This window comes from Melospiza melodia, chromosome 1 (assembly GCF_035770615.1).
Source record: "Melospiza melodia melodia isolate bMelMel2 chromosome 1, bMelMel2.pri, whole genome shotgun sequence".
Lineage (NCBI taxonomy): Eukaryota > Metazoa > Chordata > Aves > Passeriformes > Passerellidae > Melospiza > Melospiza melodia.
The window spans coordinates 12,352,083-12,374,719 of record NC_086194.1 but is presented as its reverse complement, the minus strand read 5'-3'; the positions used below and the strand labels follow the sequence as shown (position 1 = coordinate 12,374,719).

Here is a 22,637-nt window from a genome sequence, read left to right as displayed (position 1 = left end):
AAAAAGGCATAAAAATGCAGCTTAAAATTTTTTTTAATCTTAAACACCAATGAAATTTTTAGCAAAGCAACCATTTGGACATGACTTTGTCCAAAGCACACAGTATTAGTTCACTGTGAGACAGACCAATATTAAAAATTTTACAAGACATACAAAGTAAAATAGGATTATAAATATAGGTTTGAGCTGATTTCAAACTATCAATTAAGGCACACATGAAGCAGATGCTTTTGAATTGCTGTGTTGCATTACAAAGAGAAAAGGTTCCAATTAATTGCCACTGAAAACATTGCCCTTTAATTTGACTATGGAATTTTAGATGATAAAGCACAAGGATAAAATACAATTGTGTGATAAGCTACTTAATGGGAACAGATTTACTCTACAGAAATGTTATTGTTAACAATAAGCCCCATCTTATGAACAGAAGTCTTGTATCATAGGGATGTTGACACTTACATCCTTAACCTTCTCTGATGTTATAGGTTTGTTGTGGCAATCGATAGCTCCTTCAGCTACAATAATAATATTCAGCCTTTTCTTTCGTGCACGGTTCTGTAATAAAAATAAAAGCATATTCCTGTAGTTAAAAAAAACCCAACAGTAATTTACAACATAATTTTATAATCATTTGCTATACATTAAGCTGCTAGGATTTGAGGAAACATTCCTTGTATTTGATCACTCATACGTGATGTGTTCTCAGCCTTTTATTTTCATACACATCTTTTCACTGATTAAGTAAAATGTCTAACACCAAATTGCTGAGGAAATGTACACATATGGCTTATATAGATTTAACTTTATGCAATTCCCAGGGCAGGTCATATGACTTCTCAAAACAATCACAGAGTACAAGAAAAGAAATGTTCAAGATCACAGAGAACTTTATGTGACACCAAAACCAAAGACTTGCTCAAAGTCCTGATCACATTTTTTCATCACTGCTTAAATAAACATGCACAAAGACATGAGGGAATCTCAAACACATTGACAAATTACCTCTGAAAGCTTAACACACATTGAATCTTCCCAGCCTTCTTCTGGTGGGTATTCAGGAATAAACACCCAATCTGCACCACAGGCTAAGGCACTAACCAGAGCTAGATAGCTAAAAAACAGAACAAATTATTAGACTTTTATGGTTCAGATTTCTTTCATAATTGCACCCGTACAAGACACAAAATGCTGAAGACAATACATACCCACAGTGTCTCCCCATAACCTCCAGAACAAATGTCCTCTGATGGCTGTCAAAATAAGAAAACAAATTAACTGAACCTAGTATCATGAAACAGCTTGTGTTTACTATGATTACTGAACTCAGAATTCCTTAGCAAAACAGAAAAATATTAGAAAAACAAAATCATTATCATATTAAATAATATATTTCAAATTAAGTATCTTCCAATGCATTTTCACTACTTTCTTGCAAAACATGCTATGAGAGAAGATATGAACCTTTACTGGAAATGTAAATGATGCAGGCCCATAGTTAAGAACTGTAATGGTATAGCTGTACTTAAAAAAAAATTAATTGCTTCATTCTTCCTGAAATAAAGCTTATATAACACAGATGCTATTTTTGTATTATTCATGGTGTGTCTGGATCTTCTCTAACAGACTATGGCTGAAAAAGACTCAAAACATTGAAACCAAGTCTGCCCCTAAGGCTGATGCAGTCTCTGTGATTGCATACTTGAAGTGCTGCCATAACAGGAATGATGAAAAAGCACTTATTAAGAAAAAAAGAAACCAAGACATTTGAAACATGCGGCCAAAAAGAAATTTTATTTCCCCACCTACCTAACCTCTATTTAAAATGAACTTAAACAAAAGCATAAGCATGTGTGTATTTGTTATCAGTCTCTATAATATGCTCAATTTACCTCTGAGCAGTGGTCATGATGGCATCCACAACTTCAATTATTCTGTGCAGAGCTGAGTCAGTACCTATGGTCATATCAGTGCCACAGAAGTCATTGTCTATGGATCCAACCATTCCCACAATGTTAAGGTAAGCATATTTCTTAACAGCCTCTGCATCAATCTTTCCTGTAAAGAAGTATTCAGAGAAAGAACTGTAAGACTACTAAAAATAAAACAACATTAGATGTATTGCTTGGGTGCTCTACTTTTATAAACTAAACATATCCAAACATTAAATTATGTTTAGATATTTTAGGCAACAAGGTTAGTCAAAACTACAAACAAAAGCCAGTCAAACATCCAAACAAAAGAATCCTGCACAGAACTCCTTACAGTAAGGAAGGAAATAAGAGCTTTTCAGTCCATTTCAAAGTGTCAAATAATTATCAAGTTTGTAACCAATCTTAAAATTGATGGTTTCAAATTAAAACAGTAGCATTCAAACTGTAGTTTCAGTGTAGAACATGCAATGAAGAAGCAAAAGGATGCAAACTGGATGTGATTATGGGCATATGTAAACAGTTAGAAACCAGCATCCAACTTTTGAAGACTTCTCTTTTGCAACACTGAAAGGCTCTGATTTCATGATTAATTAGCAAACAGAACAGAAAAGCTCCTATTCTACATCTTAGCAGTGTCTCCCAAGACAGCAATGAAAATGCTGCATCATCCAAGAGCTCTAAAGGATCTCAAGGATGAAACACCTTAGATGCTTAAGCACTTAAAACTACCTTAGTATCTGTGGATGGGATGGTAGTAAATATAATGCCAAATTTTTAATATGAGATTCAAGTACTATGTATCAGTGTGTTTAATGTCTACATTACAGAAAAACAGCAGAAACCATAATGAAAAAATATAACTAATGTCCATGAAGATATATATAACATTGTGAAGAAGAATCAAAATGTTTTCTATGAATGTATACCATGCATTACAAACCTCTACTAGAGTTCCAAATGTGACTTAATATCTGGTTGATATATTCTACTTAGATTTCTAAAAAGCCATTGACAAAGTCTTTTGCCAAAGGATTTTGAGGAAACTAAACAGTCACTGTACAAGACAGAAGGCTTTTCATAGAGTAAATAATGTGAAACAGAGGTAAAAAATACGAGGCAGTGGTAAACACAAATTCTTGTATCTTAGGAAGGAAATCAATGGAGCTCTACAGGGATCTGCGCTGTTCACTCAGCAATAACCTGGAAAAGGGAATGAGCAGCAAAGTGCCAAAGTTCATTGATCAAACTGAATTATTTGGGATCTAAACATATGGAGTGTTTGAGAAGAAATGAAGACTAGCAAGACACAGTGAGCAGTAAAGTATCAGATGGAATTCATTGCAGATAAATGTAAACTAAGACACATGAAAAAAATGTACCCTAACATCACAAACAAATAACACTATTTCCAGCATAATATAAAAATGCTGTTTTCATTAATAAATCAGCTTCAATGCTCAATAGCAGTAAAAAAAAATCAAAATATTAGAAAATATTAAGAAAAGAGTAGAGAACAAAACAAACATCATTATACTACTGTGTAGATCCATGGTTTGCCCTCATCTTGAATACTGGGTGCAGTTGTGGTCCTCCCCACCTCAAAACAGGGTAGAACTGGAAAAGGTTCAGAGAAGGGCAACAAAGATGATCAAAGATATAGAACTTACATATAAGGAACAACTAAGCAAACTAGGATTCTTCCATCTAGAAAAAGAGATGATGAAGGGAAAATAAGACAGCTGTAAAATCTCAAGTGGCATGCAGAGAGGAAGCAGGATTGATCATTCATGATTTACTCTAACACAGAAACTATGGATATCAAATGATCTAGAAGCCAGCAGGATCAAAATAAACAGAAGATTCTTCACAATCTTCATTATTCAGTGAAACTGCAGAACTCCTTGCTACACAGTGTTTTCAGCAAAATTCTGTATGCCTTCAAGTAGACTGTATACATTCATGAAAGAGAAATTCATTAAGGACTGCTGACAGCATCTGGTTCAAGAAGCTCCAAAGACAGAAATGGATGGAACCCATCAGAGTTTTTATGCATTATGAGTAACACATAGCATCAACACAGCATTATTTTAGTCTTTACTCTTCCCTGTGCATTTTTCTGGATGCCATCAAAGGCAGCTACTGGGCTGGCTGTACTTCTATCAACAGTCTCTTAATGTTCTGATCTTAAACAATGACACATAGGAAGGAAAGCATCATAATTTAATAACATACAAATGTGTCACTTGTTGTAGGAAAGGAATTACCACCTCAGATTGGATATGAGGGCATAGAGCTTTTCAAGCAAAAGGTATGAAGCTCAGATCCTGAAAATTACCCATAATAGAGGACAAAAGCCACACAGATTGCTGCCCAGTGACTTATTTGGCTGTTTTGGATCTTTACGATCCACATGAGCGGATCTACAGAAACCAAAAGATATTATTTTTGAAGAACTACGCGATTTCCTAGAATGACGTATTTGATTTTTAAACTTTAGACGTACCCTGCGGATAGAGTCTGCACCCCTGCAGTCAGGGTCCATAACTCCCCTGCAGACTGGAGGGGAAGCCCAGGGGGCTGAGGGCACACTGACCTTTCTGTGCCAGCTCCTCCAGCAGCCCGCTCCACTCCTCGCGGAAGAGGTTGGCGCCGGTCAGGCTGCCGTCGCCGCCGATCACGCACAGGTTGGTGATGCCCCTCTGCACCAGGTTGCAGGCGGCCTGCAGGCGGCCCTCGCGCGTGCGGAACGACTTGCAGCGCGCGCTGCCGATCACCGTGCCCCCCTAGCACAGGCAAGAACAGCACTTTTATTTAATTCAATGTTCCGGTACATTGCTGTGCATTTCTAAGATGGATCGGTGATGAGGTTTGTAGCATAACCTCCGTCTGTCAATTTTACAGTGAGGTAAGGTAATGATAGACAAATTATCAAACCTGTGGGAATTTATGTTCAAGAACGGATACATACACACACAGATATACACACACGCAAAAACAAAACAAAAACACTCAAAAATGACTGATAAAGAGCTACTCTGGAAGGAAAATGTTAAATTACATCGGATTAATTTTAGCAGTATTAAAATAAATAGGTTGCTACTTAAATTTAAAAGTGATATATTAACTAGTTAAGAATTTACATTAATTTGCCTCAATGTGGTATTTTTTTCCCAAATATCACAAGATACATAGACAATAAGAGAAAAAAATGTATCCCTGAAATTCAAAATTAGCATCCATTGTCGTTCCACAGAATTATGGAAATACATGTCTTTAATTCCTTATAGACCAGACTAATGCTACATTTTCTTTTTTACTGATTATCTGTCGCATTTATTAATATGAATTTAAAAGCTTCTTTTGGAAATGGTGGTATTTTTAAAAATAACTGAACTGCCCTGTCACTGAAAACTGCTGGGTGTCTTGCTGGACACACATCATTGACACATCTTCTGTGTTTATGTTGTTCAGTCATTTAAGAAGTTTAATTTTTGCCTTATTTATTGTCACAGTAAAAAGTAGTATTTTTTTGTCCTGCAAGCAAATCTGGAGATAATTACATCCCTTTTGCATAAACATTCCCTTCACTTTAACTTGTAGTAAATCTGTCACATCCATCTACATTTGAACTTCAAATCTGGAGTGGCTGTACTGACACAATTCACCCTATCAATAGATGTTTCATCTCTCAGGCCAGTTTGCCATCTGTGTTGCATAGCTGCTAGTGGAAAGAAAAAAGAAAGTGGAACAGAATTCAGCTGTCTCCAGAAAAAAAGACAGATGTGCACCCATGGAGATGCTGAAAAAAAAATCAGAACTAAAAAATGTCTCTAAAACTAGGTATTTTCATACTTAGAAGAAAACAGCTGCAAGAGGAAAAAAAACTGTACTTGAAACAAAGTGTTACTTGTTCTGAATAAACAAATACACGATGGGCTGTAAAATCTTTCTCATCAAAACAACACATTCTATTCTGTAAGATACATGCTGAGGTTCAATGTTGGTCTGTTGCATTACCAGCAATAAAGCTCAGAAAGATGTTTTTCTTTTACCCTGCACATGTACAGGAGCCTACATCCTGCTCCTGCCTATGCTCTTGTGTGGCTTGGTCAAGAAAACTCAATTTTCCTGTCATCATAAGATTAATCTGGATGATGCTCTTAGTCATATTGTTTAGTTTTAGGACTCAATGGTCCTTATGGGTCCCTGTCAACTTGATATATTCCATGATTCTACTTAAAAATTCTGCAAGATAGACAAGGGGGGAAAAAAAGAAGTAGAGAAAAACAACCAAACACGGGGGACAAAATATCTCACAGTACTCCAGGGCATTGGTTTAAAAAAAACAAAAAATTGTCTCTGCTAACTGTTTTGTGTTCATTAACTTTACAAAAAAAAACCAAAGAAACCCATGCTTCACCTGGAGGTAGTTTTCAGAAAGCTTGGCAAGCAGTAAGGCCTCTTCCCCAAACATAGCACCTGCTCTGGAAGAGGCAACAACATTACCATGCTGAGCAAAAGCTGGGGAGATCCAAATGGCCACAGTGCAGAATGCTGGAACAAAAATGCACCAAGGCACTGGCAGTATGTGAGCTCTGCAGAACTGCACTGTAATTACATCCCTTACTATAATTCTAAATCCACTTACACAGAAGGACAACAGGGTTTCGTAAGAAATTAATTGCCTTGCAAAACAGCTGTTTCATGTTTTAGCCCTATAATGTCTTTTCTACTAAATATAGACTTGCCTGTATGGCTTTAGGAGGCTAATGACAGGTGACATTGCAAATCTAGAACAAAGGTTTTCAAGATAATTTCTGGGCTCCAAATTCAAGACCACACCAAGATCTCCAGCAAGTGTCAGTGCAGAAACCAGGCTCTGCTGGAAGAGGCACGTGCTGGCCACTCATCACACCCAGTCCAAATACACAACTCCAGCAGGTGCCTGGATCTGGAATTTTGGCTCTTCTGTTTGAATAAAGAGGTTTTGGGTCCCACTCTCACCCCACAGCACTTACCACTTGCAGGATACTCGAAACACTTTCCCATGAAACTTCTACAATATTATCACCTCCATCAACCATTCCCTGGTAACCCTGCAAAAGGGAAAGTATTTCATAAGTCTGATTTTAAAAACTACAACAAATTTCCACTACAGTAATACTCACTTTGTGCACTTTAATTAAAATTTAATTAAAAACATTGAATTAAAAAATACTCAATTTAAATGAAACTGTATTCAAGAAGGTATCAGTGCTTCTTTTATGGGGGAAAAAGCAAAACAAACCCTCTTCCTAAAGGATCAGTTACAAAAACATCATCAAGATAAGGCAACACTTTACTGAGATTACACAGCTATAAAACTAGAATGGTAATGTGCTTCTTCTCGAAGAATAAATATTCAAATATATTTTCAAAAATTTACAAAGAACTTTGAAATGCATTATGAAATATGTTCCTTAAAAGCATAATCTCAGCCTGGGGCCATGAACTCAGGAAATCTTTGTAACGCATTGTACATTTTTCCCCACAGTGCTGGTAATAACCAAAACATGATAAAGAGCAATAATCCAAATTTTTTCATGAAAGAACAAGAAATCAGATGACACAACCTTTTTCCCTTTTTTTTTGAGGCAGTCACACAATAAATAAAACACATTTAATAGGAAAGAATTTTTAGTGATGCATTTAAGAAATTCCTAATACCTTAACTTAAATGGTCTTCTGAAACCACTGCATGCTGTCATATGAGAAGAACTTCACTTATCTGGAACAAGGAAAACTATCCAGCAAGCAGCTGAAGGGTTTTGTCTGGCTTTGTTTTATTTCCTCTCTACAAAAACACTAGCAGGATGGCAATTACAGATTATTTTCCATTAGGTGATATTGTGAGCATTGATTTAAAATAAAAACAAAGAAAAGCAAAAAGAAAAAAAGTAAAAGAAAAAAAGAAAAAGAAAAAGAAAAAGAAAAAGAAAAAGAAAAAGAAAAAGAAAAAGAAAAAGAAAAAGAAAAAGAAAAAGAAAAAGAAAAAGAAAAAGAAAAAGAAAAAGAAAAAGAAAAAGAAAAAAAAGGAAAAGAAAAAGAAAAAGAAAAAGCAGCCAAGTCCTAAGTTTAGAAAACTCTAACTGACTGACACCAGAATAAAACTGGAATTATCATTCAACATTTTGACATTTATTTAAATTCACAGAGAAAATCATAACATGTTAAAGAAAATAAATAAAGAATTACTAAAGAAAAATAACCATGGCAGTGTTTATGTCTCCATTTTTAGATTATGTGTATATATTCCCCATACCAAGGAACAATCAGTCAACAGTTTTTTCTCTGTGCAGTTTTTTTTTTTTTTAATAAGTCAGGAACTAGAAAAAGAAGAAGTTCAGAAAACAGCTAAAGGGACATCATAAACTGGAAAAATTTAATTTGGCACAATCCAGGGTATATGCAGAATTTACTCAATAAGCAGTAACTTGGAAATATACTAAGCCTATAGTGGCTTAGTATTCATATAATATATATGATATTTTATGTCAAACTTTGAGCCCTCACCAGCACAAGAAAATTAGAATGTAAAGATAACCTGGACACAGCAGAAGTACCAGTTACTCAATTAGGCACTTCAGGATTCCAGCACAGATTCCAGGGGGAAAGCATGAAAGTTTTTGCTCAGTGAGACTTGACTGAATAATTTAGAGACAATATGATCAAGCAATAGCAAAAAGCATCCAGATGGAAAACGATTTATATCTCTAATTTCTGCCATCCAACAGACCTTTTCAATATCTTGTACATTCTCATGTGTATGAGGTGTATCTAATGTATACACACAGAATGGTGTGGGCTGAACAGAACCTTAAAAGATCATCAAGTTCCAGTTCCCAGCCATCAGCAGGGACATCTCCCACTAGAGCAGGCTGCTCCATGCCCATCCCACCTGGCCTGGAGCACTGCCAGGCTTGGGGCATCCACATCTGCTCTGGGAAACCTGCTCAGTGACTCAGCACTCTCACAGTAAAGAATTCCCTCCATATAGCTAACCTGCATTTCCACTCTTTCACTTTGCCCCCATTACTCCTTGTCCCATCATTACAATTCCTGGTGAATTATCTTCCCAGCTCCCTTGTGGGCCCCTACATACAGGACACACTATTTCTATGTTAATGTACACACACACACTGACTTGAAGAGCTAAGCCATTATTTACAAAATTTATTAAAATTAGAGCAAAGTGGAAAATGAATAATGCTTAATCTACATAGTAATTTTAAAAAATTCTCCCTCAGATAAAGTGGAAAGATCCTCAGAAAGAAACATTGCAGTAGATACAACTAAGCTTGATGATGGCTAATAAGTTACTAAGTCCATTCAGCACCAGCTTTGCTTGTTTGATTTTATTTAAACATAGAATTGGATGTTACTTGTATCATTCAGTACTGGAGTGAAAACTTTCTCTTTAAGTATTTCCATTGACAGCTACAATAACTCAAGAGATCCACTGGCAGTAAATAGTGTAATGTTGCATCTTAATTCAGTTTGTAACACTGACTACAGTAAGCTGCACTGAGAGCTGACAACAACATGTACAGTACATGTGTGCTCAAGTCATTCACCTTCCATTTTAACTTGAGAGGAAAAACAAAAGTGCATCCAAACAAGTATTACATATAAGAAATCTATACAGAAATAAGACTGATGGAATAAAATTCCCAATTTTCAGATTAACAAATCTAAAACACAGAACAAAGTAAAGAGATAAAATAGTAGATTAAGTTGTAAGACATCAAACACCTCATAGCTAAGGATGAGCTATGACCCATTCCTGCTCCATGTTTCTTTAAAATAGAAGGAATTTGTGCATTTCAGTCAGGAGTTCATATCTGTGCAGACAAGTGAGAACTGGGGATATATTAACAATTCCTCCCACTACAAGGTAAGGGTAGGGAACCTTTGGAATCATGATCTGTTTTAACTGTTACAAGAACTTTTCCTAATTCAGTTGTCTGCCAAGTATGTGTATGCCACCTCTGAGTAAGGCAGATAGAACTGTCACATTGTTTTCCACACCATTAAAAGATACAAGCTATAGAATTAGAACAGCTTTCTAAAAAAGCTATTGGGGAAAAAATATAAATTACTAAATACAATTGAGTATAAATGATGATGATTTCCATTTATTGTTTTAGTTAGATAACACTGATGAGGACTGGACAATGTATGTTTGAAGGTTTACCACTGCTCCAATTGTATGGTTACCAAAAATCACTGGCAGATGTGACTACAGATCTTAATATGAGGGTGGGAATCTGTCAATTTATATTAAAAAAGTAAATTCTTACTTAGATCCTAAAAATACAGGTGCTTGTGTACTGAGACAAAAACTGTGTAGCAAGCATGGAAAAAATGAACTGTCAAAAAGTGTGTGTGTGAAGATCAGCTCCATTTTATGTTTAATCCTTCATGTACTCAAAACCTAAATATTCAAAGAAGAAGAAGAAGAAGAAGGAATCCTTGTGGGTTCAATGCTCACAGGGTACATGCACACACTGCAACTCCAGGAGAGTGTGGCAGGAGCAAACATGGCTTCCAGCCTGAATTCTGAAGACAAAAGCTTTTGAAAAAGAACAATCATCTTCTGATGTGTTACATGTGAGACATTTGGGGCTTTAAGAGTTATGTGAATTTACTCACTGAGGATTCTTAGCCATTGCTCAACAACATAAAATAATATTGCCACTGAGTGCACAAACCCCCAAGAAAAGACATGAAGTCTGCCTCACAGGAATCCATGACTGCCATACCATTGCACTCCCAATGCTGGCCTCTGGAGAAAAAGACTCAACCAAGATGCAGAATCTAAAAGCTCCATAGCTTAGTAGCAAGAGCCCACATCCACTGGGAACTATGTGCTTCAACCCTGGAAAAAGGGCAGGTTATTTGTATAAATATTTAAGACCTCAAGTTTCTAAAACTGAGCTGCCATAAATGAGAGGCATCACTTTTTCTTCCCATTCTCTATTAAAAAGGAAAAACAAGACAAAAGAAAAACTAACCTGATTTTAATAGTTTCTGATCAGTGGAAAAAAAAATTAAACTAGCTCCCTAGAACAGCCTGATACTCTACACATACTTCCAGCTCCTAAATTCCCATACCATGAGTGAAATTAATCCGTGGGTATTCAAATTTTAATTCAGACTGGAGTAGATTTGAGGAATAATAAGATGATAGTCAAGATGGATAACTACAGACTAAAATAAAATATCAAAAAATACAAAACTGTGAAGCTAGCAGAACTGTATAGATTTGCAATTAATGGCAAAAATTTGAAATGTGCTAATTTCAATGAATTAAGAAATACAAGGGGTTTTTAAATTTTATATCTAAAAATTCATGGGTTTTATACAAATTATAAAAAAGATATATAACAAATAATAGCTTTTATATAAATTATCTTCTAGTTTTCACTTTCACATGAGTTTACTCTTTTTTTCCTTTTGGGACTTGAAGTCCAAATAGGCCATGAAGTCCAGTACGTAACTGTTTCTTTATTTGGGCTTTCATAAAACCAATTTTAAAAAGGCTAGAAAATTACTTAGGTCTTATTCACTACCAATTTTAATTAATTTATCTTGGTAATTCCTCATCACAAGATGAAGAAAAATGGAGGTAGGAAAACAGAATTACTTTTTTACTTAGAATATGGAACTAGTGCTGCCCACAGCTGTAGAAGACAGATGGTTTTGCAGTGCAAAAAAGGTCCATTTGACAGACACAGCTACAGGAGAAATAAAGCATATGATGACTACAGCAAAGTAAGCTTGAAAAGGCTGAGACCTTTAACTCTGTTTTTGGATCCAAATACTTTTTTTCTTCTTTTGGATATGGTCACTTCAGGTTTTTCCTTCATTATTTCAGAGCAGCTTCAATACAAATATCATTTTATCCTGACCTAAGTGTTAAAATGCTCAAAACATTTGCTTAAGATACACTATCCTCTTTGCTTACACACTCAAGTAACTCAGAGGGAATACTTTATTAAAAGCATTAAATAACTCAAACTATACCCAAAAATACAACCCCTCTATCCATCACACAAAGGCTTAGAACAGGGAACATTAGTGACAAATATCAGAAGAAGACTTTTACCTTCCATTACACTTGTCACCTTCATCTGTTTCCCACTTCAAAGGGGTAAAATTAAACAGCTGTTTCATTTCAGTGCTTGCAACTCTGTTTCTCTGAAGTACTTGTAGGCATTGTGAAGGAAAACTGACTTCACATTTCAATTATCACCAGTCAGAGAAGAGCAAAGCTTAGTGTTCAGTACTTTACAAAGTACAGAACTGAATGGACTAATCTAGAAGCAAGATCTTTTTCAGAGCCCATACTTGCAAATGAAATGTGCATTTCCTCAGAGACCCTGCTGTTACATCGAAGACAGAAGGACAATACATATGGGAAACTGAAAATTCCCAACATTGACTACTTCTTTTACAATCACTTTTCATTCTGAATTATCTGTGACTTCACACTGGCGAATTCTACCAAACACAGTAGCATCCTAAATTAAATAGCACTATTTTGATAAGTCCAGTTCAGAAAAAACAAGTATTTAAAGTTCTCTTGAAATTTATCACTCTGTGATACCAAATATGTTTAAAAGGTGAAAAAATACGCCAATTCTTTAACTTAATCAAAAAATAAATTCAAATCCAAGTTCTGGCCTTAAAGATGCCCAAAACACCCTTCTTACTACTCTCCAGAGAAGTATCTGACCCATTTCAGTGAGCCTGCACAACAGCTGAACACTGAAGGAATTCCAGAGATTGGCCATGTAATTAGCACACACTAAGTATTCAGAGCAACTTGCCCTAGCACAGTAGTAGGAAAGAATTTTGGAGCACAGTCCTCTGCTTATTTGCATTTCAATATACTTTGCATCTCATTAGTAAATGAGCTATAGGAATAAGCAGACAGGGAAAAAAATGGATAAACAGCTACTTTTTAAAGACAAATTCTGTATTTACTATGCACAAAACTAAAATGAAAGCATTTTCTAAGCACTTCTATGAATTCTAGTACTTTATATTTTTATATTAAAGTTAGACTTTAGAAATTTTTTCTTATGATTTGTAATAACCTCAGACTACAAATGAGCTGTACAGGAATTCCAGTGGGAACAGAATCTATTTACTGCATTGTATTTATTGTACTTATCTATTGTATCTATTTACTGTATTGTTTAATCTACAATTGTAAAAATTGTATAAAAACTGAAAGTGTCCTTTACAAGGAAGTCTAACTGCAAAAGTCTATACCAGGAATACAAATAAGTGGAGCATCAGCTTGGTACTGACATTAAACTTGCCCCATCTTTTTTTCTTATTGCACGATTGCTACAGAAATTTACAATATTTCTGCACATACAGTTACAAATTTCAACCACAAAATTCTGATGTCAGGACAGACCAAGGAGGGTCAAGTTTTTGATGTGGCTTTTTTGTATTTGTTGGTTGAGTTTCTTCAGTTGCAACCTATAAGTCAGGCAAGATGGCACCAGTGCCACAGCACCCTTGATCAAAACTAAGCTGTGAAGTGAGGGTGAGGATACATCCTTAGCATACTCTAGGAAAATGGAGTCAAAGGATTAAGAATTAGTGGTTTAAACAGGTTTAGGAAAATATTTATGGAGTACAATAAGTGAGGCCAAACATCCAACCAGTGCACAGATATGTAGCTCACTGCAGGGTGACAATGCTTTTAAGTCTTTGGTAGCACACAAAGAATTCCATACATTTAAGAAATTACTTTTAATTATATAGTTTAAGAATATACCTTGTGAGATGTAAATTTCCATAAAAATCAAAAGTACTAAATAAAACACACAGTGAAAAGGAATGGCACCTACAACATTTTTAATTTATACTATTTAGTCTCCATGGTGTTTTTACAAAAACTCAAGTTTAGTGAGAAGACAAAATACAGAATGAATGAAACAAAACTAACCTCATAAATAAAATAGACTTTGGCATTTACATAGATTCCCATGCGCACTACTGCCCGCACAGCAGCATTCATACCTGGGAAGAAAAAGCAAAATCACATTGTTAAAGTCATCCAGCACTTTCTGCAGAGCAAAAGTATTGTGTCTTGAAAAGAAAGGGAACACTAATTCATTCCTAAAGAAAGACAATGACCAGCATCCATTAAAACAGAAATTTGCTTAATGACAGCGCAAGCAGCCCATGAGTATGAAGGGCTCAGAATTATTCTTTGTTACAATAATTATGTGAATGCCAGTGTGTGTGTTAATCAGAGATGAAATTGCTGCTGACTGCAAAATAGCATTGTAGAAGTTACAGCTACTGAACAACGAAGTAAATTAATTTTGCAATATTGGTTAGTTTCCAGTCTGAAATGCAAAACATTCAGCAAGCTAAAATTTAGCTTCTTCAGATAAGAAATTATATTTGAACAGATTTTCTGGGATTTCCAAAATAGCACAGGTGTATATACAGCATTTTGTGGGGAGCAGAGCCAAAGTTGACCTGGACAGAAGCTCATCTAAAAAGACAAATGTAATTAACATAAATAATACCATATTGACTCATTTGACAGGAAAGTGTCTGAACACCACTTTGGTCCCAAAAATGCAAGCTCTGATTGGAATTCCCTGCTCACAAGACATCTGACAAACAATAATTATGGAAAATTTTCCATTTAAGTCCCATGGTCAAACACTTAACCTCCTGAGCAACAGTGGAATTCCACTGGTCCCTCTACACAGCCAAATGAATTTCTCTTATAATTCATTCCTTCAGATACTGCCTTACCTTACCCATTATTCAGGAACTTTCCAGAACTAATCAACTAATTGCTTCCATACCACCAAAACAGACATAAGAGCTCACACAAAGCACAAAGTGAGAAATAGTTAGGCTATACTGTGTGTCTTGGCACATTAGTGAAAAATGGATGCAAGAAGGATGACAACCCCGAGTGCCAGGCACCAATTCTCCAACACTCCTGCATTTAATATCAAAACAGCCAAGTAGCAGGTAAGCTCTGCTGCTCAACACAGGTGCTAAGTGTTCTCCTCTCTGCAGATATAAAAAGCTCGTAACTAGAATATAAACAACACAGCAAGTCCCAAAGATCTAATCTTACACAGTATCTACCTTTACTGCAAAAAATATTGAGCTGTAAAAGTCAACCTGTCTAAAGAATCCAGCTGAGTTTTTCTCAAAGATTCATAACTTATGAGCACACCAGAAAGTCCCTGAAGTTGCTCAAAGCAAAACAAAAAAATTAAGTTTGCCACAACCAAAAAGTTGGTTTTGCTGTTTATGTAGATGTCACCTACACTTCAGATAAAAATCAGAAGTAACAATGTTTTCACGTAAGTCCTGTTTTAGGAAATTGTAGCAAGAATTCTTTCAGCCAGAGTTGGCCTTGTGGCATAGCTGGAAAAAAGCTTTCCAATGCCAAGCCAGCTAAAAGCACAGCTTTCGACAAAGAAGTGGATGATGCCAAAGAAAAACAGAGACCCTCATCTGACAGTCTGTAATGAAAGGAAAGTTAGCATGATAAATCTCAGATCAAACAGAGCAAAGTTATCTCCTCAGTGAAACAGTTTTCATAACAAAATTAACACCCCTGAGACACAAAGACCTTTAATTTTAACAAACTGACAGCTCATCCCAGCACTGCCATTTTCCACAAACAGGAACACGCAGCACAAGGTACTCCTTTCACCAAAGCCCACAGCTTGCTTCTATTAAAGCACATTTTGTGTGGGAGGCTTTTTTGTTGTTGCTGCTTGGTACTGAGGTTTTTTGGCAGTTGTGTTTTGGCTTTTGGGGTTTTTTTTTGGAGGGGGGTTGTTGTTGTTTAGTTTGCTGTGGAAAGTTTGTATATAAATCCTTAATACAGCCACATAATTTCTTAGTGAATACCTTTCAGTTTCCATGTTTCTTGCATGAAAAATAGGAAAATTCACAATTTGCCTGCTCTGTAAAAAGGCAAAACACCAGGGGAAAAAAAGTGTAATCCCACAGAACACAGACAGCATCTTCCCAGTACTACCACTGCAGTTTTAGAAGTTTAGGTAACTACATTTTATTGTTATTTCATGTTGTATATGTTATCTCCTTATAGAGAAAAAGGACTTGGTTGTCTGGTGGCAAGCTCCTGGCTTACATTTCAGAAGGGCTGAGGACTAAAGGATATTAAAATTCAATACCTACAAAACACAGTTAACACATTACAGCTTTAGATTTCTACAATTTGGCTGTCTTAACTGCAGTAATTCAAGGAAAAAAAATCATGAAGCCTCCGTAGAACTGTTTAATAAATTTCATTATTTGTGGAATCTTACAAAAGTATTTGTGAATTACTGCAATAACCATGAAATGTTATTACTCATGCTTTTTACTTTATAAGAGATTTAGCAGGTTAACTGTGGATTTAGTCCTGAATAATAAATGCACTTTGATAAACATATAGGATTAGAATAGCAGCTTCAAAAGAAAGCCACAAGTAAAACCAGTATTTTTTTTTAATAATATAAGAATTATTTTAAATGTTTCTGAATTACTACTGGCTTTTGCATTAAAGCCTTGGAAAAAGGAAAATATTTATTTTGCTCTTTTGGACTCAGCAAAGATTAAGTGAAATGCAGCTACTTTCAGGGCTTTACATAACATTTGAATTAATTTAAAAGTTGATAATTTATTGCCCTTGATCTTGTTTATTCAATTGTCCTTAAAAGGAGCATTTGGTTTTCATACCAGGGTTACAAACAGCACTGCAGAAATCTTTACATTATTTCAGGGGCTCTCTCTGCCTCCCCTCTCTTGTGCCTACATCCTGGTCCATGGGCATTTGCACCACTACAAGAGAGGAGGTTCTACATGAGTTTGTGCTTAAGCCAAGTTTGCCTTGCTTTAGTCAGCTAGACATGCCTTTAAATAAATAACTGTAACATAAACCATTCAAAAGCAAAACGATGCATCTTGGACAAGCATCAAGAAATACTAAAGTATCACCAATTTTAAAGATAAACAGTGGCTTTAACGCAGGCTTAATGACTTAGCACATATGTTTCAGTGCTACCCTGAATAAAGATTCAGACTTAAAAGACTATATAGCAAAAATCACTAAGGAAAATGTCTAAACATTACCAAACAGGAAGATTTTATTCAAATATGTAAATGGTTATGTCAGTAAGAGTCTATAATCATCAAAAGAGAAGGAGTCAAATACAAGAACTGAACAAATCAATAAAAACACAACTTGAATTTGATTTACTTTTAATTACATTGCAGATTTTACTGAATAGAATCACAGTAATTATTCTAGATACATGAAGAAAACATCACACAATTTTCCTGAACACCAACTGTATTAGATCAGAACATTCTACAGCACAAATATATACAATTGCAGATGGCAAATGCATCTCCTTCTTAAAAATTAAAATAAAAATTTTAAGAAACCAGCTTCAACCATTAAATCCACTAATTACAGAAGCAGCTTCTCAAGAATACTAAATGCATTGATACAGTTACACTCATCCATTAATAACTGCATTCCTTTATTTTACATACAAATAGTACTTATCTTGTCTATAGACACATATATATGCATTTCATATACATGTCTATTTGCATGCACTATTCTTAGCTGGAAAAGGTGCCTTTGAGGGGGTCTAGAATTCAAAAAATCCTTGTGACTATGTTCAAATCACATGTGTTAACAAATAAACTCTAATTTGGATGTCATAAGAAGAGTATGGGTTGTTTTAGCTTGTGACTTTAAAAAAAATATTTATTTTACTGTATTAGTTGAGAAGCTTATGGTGGAAAAAGAAATTTTGCCACCCAGACAAGATCAATGCATTTACACTACTATATTAAATACATCCTCAGCCTGTAATGCCTCAAGAGCATGGTTCCACAGTCATGGTCAGTGGTATTCCAAAGCTCTGGAATCCAAAAGGCTTCTTCAGGGTTCTTTTTAAGTTGTTTTTAAACCCAGTATTTGCTGAAGGAGCTGAGCTTTTTCATCTGTTCAGTGCCAAGATTTCTTCTTCCAATCTATGTCACCAGGACAAAACTTGTATATCTACACTACTAACAGAGACTTGGAACTTTGGTTTGCTTGGGTTTGGTTTTTGGGAAGCCTGGAATGCTTTGAACATAGGGATACAAAACTCTTTATTTCAGCAGGATGGGCTATGATATTCCAGACCATCACATCCCTTACTTGTGCTGTCCTCCTCAAGACTGAATCTTTGAGTTTGTCTGAAAAACAACATGGCCCTGTTCAGACAATGACCTTGAGTCAGTTGGCTGGGCAGCAGCCTCAGAGCCACAAGCACATCCTTCCCCAGGAGGGCACAATCACCTTCTGTCACAGCTTCCCACGACGCTTCCTGTCCCCGCCGCGGTCCCGGAATGGCTCCTGGGAGGCCAAGAGCTACTGACGCGGGAACGTCGGGCACCCACGGCGGGCAGGGCTGCCTGTGCAGCCACGGGCAACCCGCACAAAACCCGACCCGCACAAAACCCGACCCGCACAAAACCCGACCCGCACAAAACCCGACCCGCACAAAACCCGACCCGCACAAAACCCGACCCGCACAAAAGTCAGCCAGGGCACTTCATGACCTGAAGCACAATGGCCAGAGAATCCAACAAAGTGAGAAGTGTGACTTATTAAACCCCATTTATTAAACCACCTTCCTGAGCTGCAACCAGTACAATTTAGAAATGCTCCAGAAACTGAACCAACCCATAAATATTGAGAATTGATTGTCAGAACTTCTTTTGCCTCTCAAGGTACTTGTGATTACAGTGGAAAGTCCATTTTTAGCTGAAGTGATACTATCAAGTTCAGTACTTATACATATTATAAGTATACTAAAGAGAGGTCTTTTTTTCCTGTGAAATGAATCACTGATAAATTCTTTAACTCCACAAAGAAAAAAAGTCCAGTATGACACATACATATTCTATAGTCTTTAAAATTCTACATATAGAAAAACAAAAAAGAAAAATGAAACTTTCAAGGAAGTAGCAGCAATGCAGGGAACTAACTGAAAACTTACATAGAAAGCCTTGTGAAATTTACATAACTACTTTTAAGTTATTAGAAGTACAAATAACAACAAAGGGATTAATTTCACCTTAAAATAATTTTACGTGTATTTTAGTCTGTGTTCAGACTTACAGCCCAATCTAAATACTAGCACATAAAGATTTTGTGTTTAACAGGTGTTTTTTCTACCCAACTGTTTGTGAGTTTAGTTTGGATTACAGATATTTTGAAGACTTTTAGTGTCTGACGAATCTATAACAAAACAGAAGACTGGAACTTTATTCCTAAAACTTTTTCGCCTACTTCTGAGTCAGCAGCTTTGCCTCACCTACACTTTGCTGGAACAGATTATTTTCAAACAGCAGTAACAGCAACTTCCTTCTCCGTGTACTTCGGGACTTCACTTCTCTCACACATTTACACTCTGTCCTCCAAAGGGCAAATGACCTTGACAGGGCATGACTCATTCTGTCCCTTGGTTAACTCCTAACCCTCAAACTGACTTGAGGCTGCTTATTTTACACATCTCTGCTGCTACCAAGATAGTAAAGGGTTATGGTCACACATGCTGTGTTGTGTGATTCAGGTAAAATGATCAAGTTCTAAAATGCTGGGAAGGTTATTTCCTTGTTCTTCAAAGTTAGGGCAACAATGCTGCCAGTGAGACAGCTTGGAAGGCATCCAGTTTACTTTTTTTGGTCTTCGTGACAACCCCAGTCCTTAGACAGTAACTTTCATAGGCTGTTACTTTGGAACTCTCCGTGCTTCTGTGGCAATCTGCCAGATGTAAAGTCTCGATGTTACCCGTGGATTCTGCAAGTCCTTCAAACGCCTTAATTCACACAGGGGCCAGCGAAGATTAGTACTTTATAAAAGGAGATGCATCTGCTGCTGCATTATATAATCTCCAGCCACGCGGAAGCAAGTTGCAGGGCTCAGCCTCTTGCTGAGCACGCTACTGCTGCTTCAGGCAGTGCCCTGCCACACTCTTAAATGAAAATGGCGATTTGGCCACCAGACCATTAACACAGGGATGCTCAGATTCTCGGTTCCTCCTAGAATCATATAACAGTGGAACCGATGCCACTGAGGGCAAACTGGTTAAAACTCGAACAAGTGTAGCCCCACCGAGGGGTAAGAGAAGCCATTTAACCGCATCGATTTGTTTTTTCCATCCAGAACTGCAACATTTCCCTCCTCGATGACAACAAATCCCTTTCATCCCGATTAGAGTTTCGGCTAATCCTAGGTAAACCCGGGGGCTCCCCGTTATTCCTGCGGGCAGGGGGAGGGAGGATGCTTCTCCCAGCCCAGATGACGCAAAGAGGCGGAATCTGCAGCGACTCGCAGCGGATCACGTACACACCGGCGGAGGGAGGGAGGGAGGGAGGGAGACACTGGTCCATGCAAGCCACCACCGCATGGACGCGCCGGGAAAGCCGGGGAAGGGGAGAGGGGAGGCTGCGGGCTCGTCCCGGCACCTCCCCCTGTAAAATCTGGGGAGAGATCAGTCCCTAACCCACCGAGCTCAGGCAGAACGAAGGGAGAGGCTCCCACCCCCCATCCTCTTCACAAACGCGAACGAGTGCCGCTGCTTCTTTAAGCGAAAGTACTCTCGAGACAGTCCCGGCGAAAAAAATAAAAACAGTAAAGCAACTGTAAATTAAGAGAAGGTGTTCAATCAATGATAATTGCTTTTAGCAACTCTCCTCGTATAAGCAGAGCAAGAGTCCTCTCGAACAGCACGGAGCGTTGCGTGTTTGAAATCTTAATTAACTGAAACTTTCAACTATTACCATTGAATCACAGAATATGCTGAGTTGGAAAGGACCCATTCTGGTAGGAAAGGAGAAACTAAAGTGTAAAAAAAAATGGATTCTTGACTAGGTATATTGTGATCGAGCCTCTTTTCTTTGCCATCCTTCTTAATGTCTGCAGGTCTTTTGTTCGCCCTGTCCTGTAGTAGCTACGACTTCCTCTACACTGAAGAGATTTAAGAAGGCGAGACACGTTTCTAACATACTCCTACGGGGTGGGAAAGTAAACCACCATCTGAGCGTTCTAAACCACGGGTAGGAACATAAACGTGTTGCTGGTGCCAAAACGAAGTGAAAAGCAGATGAGGCGAGGGCTGGCAGAGCCCCAGCAGCGCAGCCAAGCCTCCCACCCGCCGTGCAGGGCAGCACGACCTCCTCCTCCCCCGCTCGCATCAGCCATCCCTCCTCACCCCACCATCTCCCGGGGAAGCAGACAGCTCGGTAGTAAAAGTTACTGCAGCAGCGTTTCTACCCTCTCCCTTGCCCAGCCTGGGGCAGAGGAAACGTGGAGAGGGAGGGAGAGGGGGAAAAGGGGTGAGAAGGGAAGAAGGGACGTTTGAACCTTAAGAGCCCAAGCCGTGCAAAAATGATTTATCTTTTAAATGCGCTTAGTAGGAAAGCCGGGTCGAAGGCCAGCACGGAAAGAGGAACCCGAGCACCACTGCAATCCCGTGTGAGCCGCTCCCAGAGCCCTCTCTCCACTCCCTCCATGTGCCGCACCGTGGCTTGCCGACACCAGCCCTGGAGCAGCCCACGCTGTTACCCCGGCCTCCCGCATGGGCCCCCGGCCAGCCGGGGAGGCCCTTCCTTCCTGCCCCTCACACCGCCCTCCAGGGGCTCCTCGCCCTCTCCTCCTGCTGCCCCCACTCCCCACCGTGCCCGCAGCTCCCCCGCGGCTCCTTCCCCTCGTCCTCCCCGTGCTTCCGGAGTAAACGGTGCGAGCCGTTACCTTGGGCATCGCCGCCGCTGGTCAGCACCGCGATGGCCTTCCCGGCGCCCGAGAGGTTCTCGAAGAACTTGGGCTGGTGATCCATGGCGCTGCGGGAGCGGCACCGGCGGGCGAGGCGGAGCGCGGTCGCTGAGGGAGCCCCTGGCCGCCGGGGTCTGCCCCCGCTCCGCTGGACCGAGCGTTCGGCCTCTGCGGGAAAAGAGCCCGAGCAGCCCGGTGTGGGTGCGTGGTCACCGGCACGTAAATCTCTGCAGAAAACCTGAGGGAAGGGACGAGACTGTGTGCAAAAGCCCGGGAAAAAAAGCGAGCCGAGCAGCAGCTCTTAAGCTCCTCTCACCCGCCGCCCCCCGCTCTGCCCCGCCGCCGCGCCCTCCCCGCGCGCCGCTGACAGCGCGGCGCGGCCCCGCCCCCTCAGCCCTGCGGGAGCGGCGCTGACGGGCGGGCGGCGCGGCCAATCAGCGGCCGAGCTGGCGCCGCGAGCGCGGCGGGCGGGGCGGGGGCGCGGGCAGGTGGGCGGGGGCGGCCCCAGCGGGGCGGGAGTCCCGGCGCCGCCTCCCCGCCCTCTTTCCCCTTCCCCCGCTCCTTCCCGGCGCCCGAGGTGGGGGCGATGCGGGAACATGGCTGGCGCCTTGGCACGGCGGCAGTGCGGGGGAGGGAGTTGTGTTGGCTAGAGCTGGCTCATCCTCCCCGCAGTAGCGGCTGAGGAACGCCGCGTGTCTCCGTCGCGCCTGCGGCTCCCCTGGGCAGCCCCTTCAGCGGAGGCTCTCCGGTGGCTTCCCGCCGCCCTCACGGCTCTGCCGGAGGCTCGAGGGGGGAATCCGCTTCCAGCGTGTCGGTTC

General features: G+C 39.1%; 1 protein-coding gene across 3 annotated transcripts in view; it reads right to left on the bottom strand.

The window, feature by feature from the left end:
* Positions 1-22,169, bottom strand: part of PFKP (phosphofructokinase, platelet) — a 43,179-nt gene extending 21,010 nt beyond the window's left edge. For 2 of the 3 annotated variants that reach the window (XM_063148257.1, XM_063148247.1), the window contains exons 1-8: positions 21,799-22,169; positions 13,939-14,012; positions 6,950-7,027; positions 4,525-4,714; positions 1,890-2,055; positions 1,206-1,250; positions 1,003-1,111; positions 460-555 (exon numbers count right to left, since the gene is read on the bottom strand). In XM_063148257.1, coding sequence (XP_063004327.1) covers positions 460-555; positions 1,003-1,111; positions 1,206-1,250; positions 1,890-2,055; positions 4,525-4,714; positions 6,950-7,027; positions 13,939-14,012; positions 21,799-21,883 — 843 coding nt within the window. In that variant the 5' untranslated portion in view covers positions 21,884-22,169. The remainder of the gene's footprint in view (positions 1-459; positions 556-1,002; positions 1,112-1,205; positions 1,251-1,889; positions 2,056-4,524; positions 4,715-6,949; positions 7,028-13,938; positions 14,013-21,798) is intronic. The other variant, XM_063148237.1, reaches the window with a different exon arrangement.
* Positions 22,170-22,637: the final 468 nt, after the last annotated feature.